At 49.5% G+C, this 2,555-nt stretch overlaps 2 protein-coding genes across 2 annotated transcripts in view; one reads left to right on the top strand and one right to left on the bottom strand.

The window, feature by feature from the left end:
• Positions 1-872: 872 nt before the first annotated feature.
• PPTG_22465 (hypothetical protein) lies at positions 873-1,226 on the top strand (the record flags this gene model as incomplete). Its single annotated transcript, XM_008904314.1, has 2 exons — positions 873-979; positions 1,115-1,226. 2 exons carry the CDS (start codon positions 873-875, stop codon positions 1,224-1,226), a joined length of 219 nt encoding a protein of 72 aa, XP_008902562.1.
• Positions 1,227-2,007: 781 nt separating this feature from the next.
• Positions 2,008-2,555, bottom strand: part of PPTG_09095 (hypothetical protein) — a gene marked incomplete at both ends in the record, with an annotated part of 1,658 nt that continues 1,110 nt past the window's right edge. Inside the window, one exon of the mRNA XM_008903953.1 lies at positions 2,008-2,280. Within this exon, the coding sequence (XP_008902201.1) occupies positions 2,008-2,280 (273 nt within the window). The remainder of the gene's footprint in view (positions 2,281-2,555) is intronic.

Below are 2,555 nucleotides of genomic sequence, written 5' to 3'. Positions count from 1 at the left end.
AAACGGATCCGATGAGAAGCCTTTTATTATTAGGTTAACAACTAAAGCACTAATGCTACGCGTGATGCTGCCTCCGGAAAGTTTTTGTTTTTCACGTGGATTACACGTATACAACAAACTATGTAGGCTACCTAGTGGTTGTAGTGGGTGTGAGCGACAGGTCTCGCGGGTTCCACCTTGTTGCACTTTTCGTGGTCTCTCAGGAGACACAGGCAGTGTTCCAAGCCGTGCTCATGTCCCTGCGCACGCTTTACATTTGGCTGACAAGCAAGGAGCTAGTGGTTCAGTACGCAATGGCAGACGGAGACAAGGCACAATGCAACGCGTTGCAATGCGGTTTTGGTGGAAATCCAAGATTTCAATTCCTAATGTGCTTTTTCCATGTAATGGAAAATGTGCAGACGGCGATTAAATCATTTCCCTCACTTCTAGCAGCTAAAGTATTACGAGATGTGTACGATCTCCACTTTACCCGCAGCCAAAGTGAATAAAATTGAGTGCGGGATTCAATTTTTTTGGAGTGGAAGAAGGACCAGCATCTGTTGTTGTTCAAGAAGTACATGAAGGCGCAGTGGCTGACGGGGCTTTTCCTACTCCTAGCGGCTTTGCGGCTACAAACAACCCCGCTGAAACTTTTTACGCGACGTTGAAGAGAGACTATACATTACGACGGAGGCTCAAGATGGGCACACGTTTGCGTGGGTTTAGCTCCTATCTGGAAGATCAATCTCTGAGCACGCGGTCCTTTCAGTTTGGGGTGACCCCGTCGTCAACCCTCACACGTCGTATGATTGAATTGGCGCGTCGATGTTATACCATCATTTGGTGGGGGTGATAACTTTGATTTTGCGAGTGCTGGAGGACCCGCAGTTATGCGTGTGAAGGCTGTGTTAGCACCGCTTGTCGCGGTTGCGCCAAACGAGCGCAGCGAGGAAGGCATCGCCGCGTCGACGCAGATGGGGGCAAACTATGCTAGGATGTAAGTGCATAACCAACCCTGGGGTAGCTAGCATGTCAACGCGGACACGCAATGGTGTCCGTGCAACTATTGGTTTGTATTTGGGGCGTGTGTCCACGTCCTATACGCACTGAGAATGACTGCTCACGTGGATAGTCAAGGACGAGAGGTTTTAGTCAACAGAAACAAACGGCGACGCTCAGAAGACGAAGCTACGGGTGCTGGAGGAAGACCAAGACGTGCTGGTCTTGCGCTGAGTCAGGAATGAGCTAGTATTTCTTAAAAGAGAAACAAGCAGACCTACCACTTACTTGGTGGATTGCCAGGGTCCGCTGGTCGGTATGGGTGCGAGCGTTTGGCTGCACAAGCCCCCGCATCTTAGGTAGATGTTATGCATACAATGTCAAAGCTGCCATACACTTGTAACGGACTTGGTTGCATACTGTGTATGTGTATTTATCATTTTTTAATTTTCCGCATACATACATAGCTGTACATCGACTCTAGACCCTAGTGTGCTTATTAAATCAACTTGACCGGCTTATGCTGAAGTGCTGGCATGAAATTTGACATCGTACAGTATAAGTAAAATAAAGACTTGAACCCAGTGCTAAGTAGACAGTGCTAAGTAGACATCGAATTAGGCTTTTAAAAGGTTGATCTCGACTTAGGTTCTACGTGTCTACCATGATCCATGCGCGGACTTCCCGATTAAACGGCTACTCATGGGAATCAGAAAGACGGCTGGTCCAGCAGTCATCGCAGGCACAAACAAACCAGTGTTCGTTCCCATAGTGCACCGTTATCTCTGCACCAGCTTGCACGTCTTTTATCATCTTTATCAGCACCTTGACGTTTCGGCGGTTTCGCGTCTCCACAAATGCTGCATTCGGGTCGCAAGCATGACTTACGAAACGAGTGATGCGACCACAGTTCAAAGCCTCCACGTAGACAAATTTCCTATTGGTCGATTTGGCGTTGTAAAGCAGTGTGTACCCACTGTTTTGTTTCAGGGCTTGCTCCGGCTGTCCGTCAATTTGCCCCTCCCACTAGCTAAGCTCGCCAGTATACTCGCCTACAATGTCACCAACGTCCAACTTGGTGGTTGTGTAGACTCCGAGGCCGACACGATGCGTGTCGAAGCGTTTGAGAGTGGAACGAACAATGGGCGCATTGCTGCAGCGTGCCCGCAACTTGCAACACGGAGTCGTGCAGTACACGGCTGCGTCCACGTTGTCGCAGCAGTCCCAGCCGATGCACCGGCACTTGTGGAAGGCTCCAATATCAGGAAATATAATGCCATTGGTCACGTACGTATCTACCTGCTATACGTGAGCAGGCCACGACACTTCGGTCAACTCAACACGACCTTCCGTAGTCCACTCAACACGATCTTTCGTAGTAGGTGGCTCGTACCCCGGCCGTCGAGCATGCAATTCTAGTAGACGTAATCGCATTTCTGCACTTCGTAGAATGTCCTTGATCTTTTGCGCTTTCACAGAGCGCGCATGGTGGATTTGTTTCCCACTGCACGTGATTGAACATTTTACCTGGTGACGCCGTTTCCTCGAGCGAGGCACGTGCAACCCTCCAGCCC

The sequence above is a fragment of the Phytophthora parasitica genome (genome assembly GCF_000247585.1).
Source record: "Phytophthora parasitica INRA-310 unplaced genomic scaffold supercont2.17, whole genome shotgun sequence".
Lineage (NCBI taxonomy): Eukaryota > Oomycota > Peronosporomycetes > Peronosporales > Peronosporaceae > Phytophthora > Phytophthora nicotianae.
This window is presented reverse-complemented; position numbering and strand designations above follow the sequence as displayed.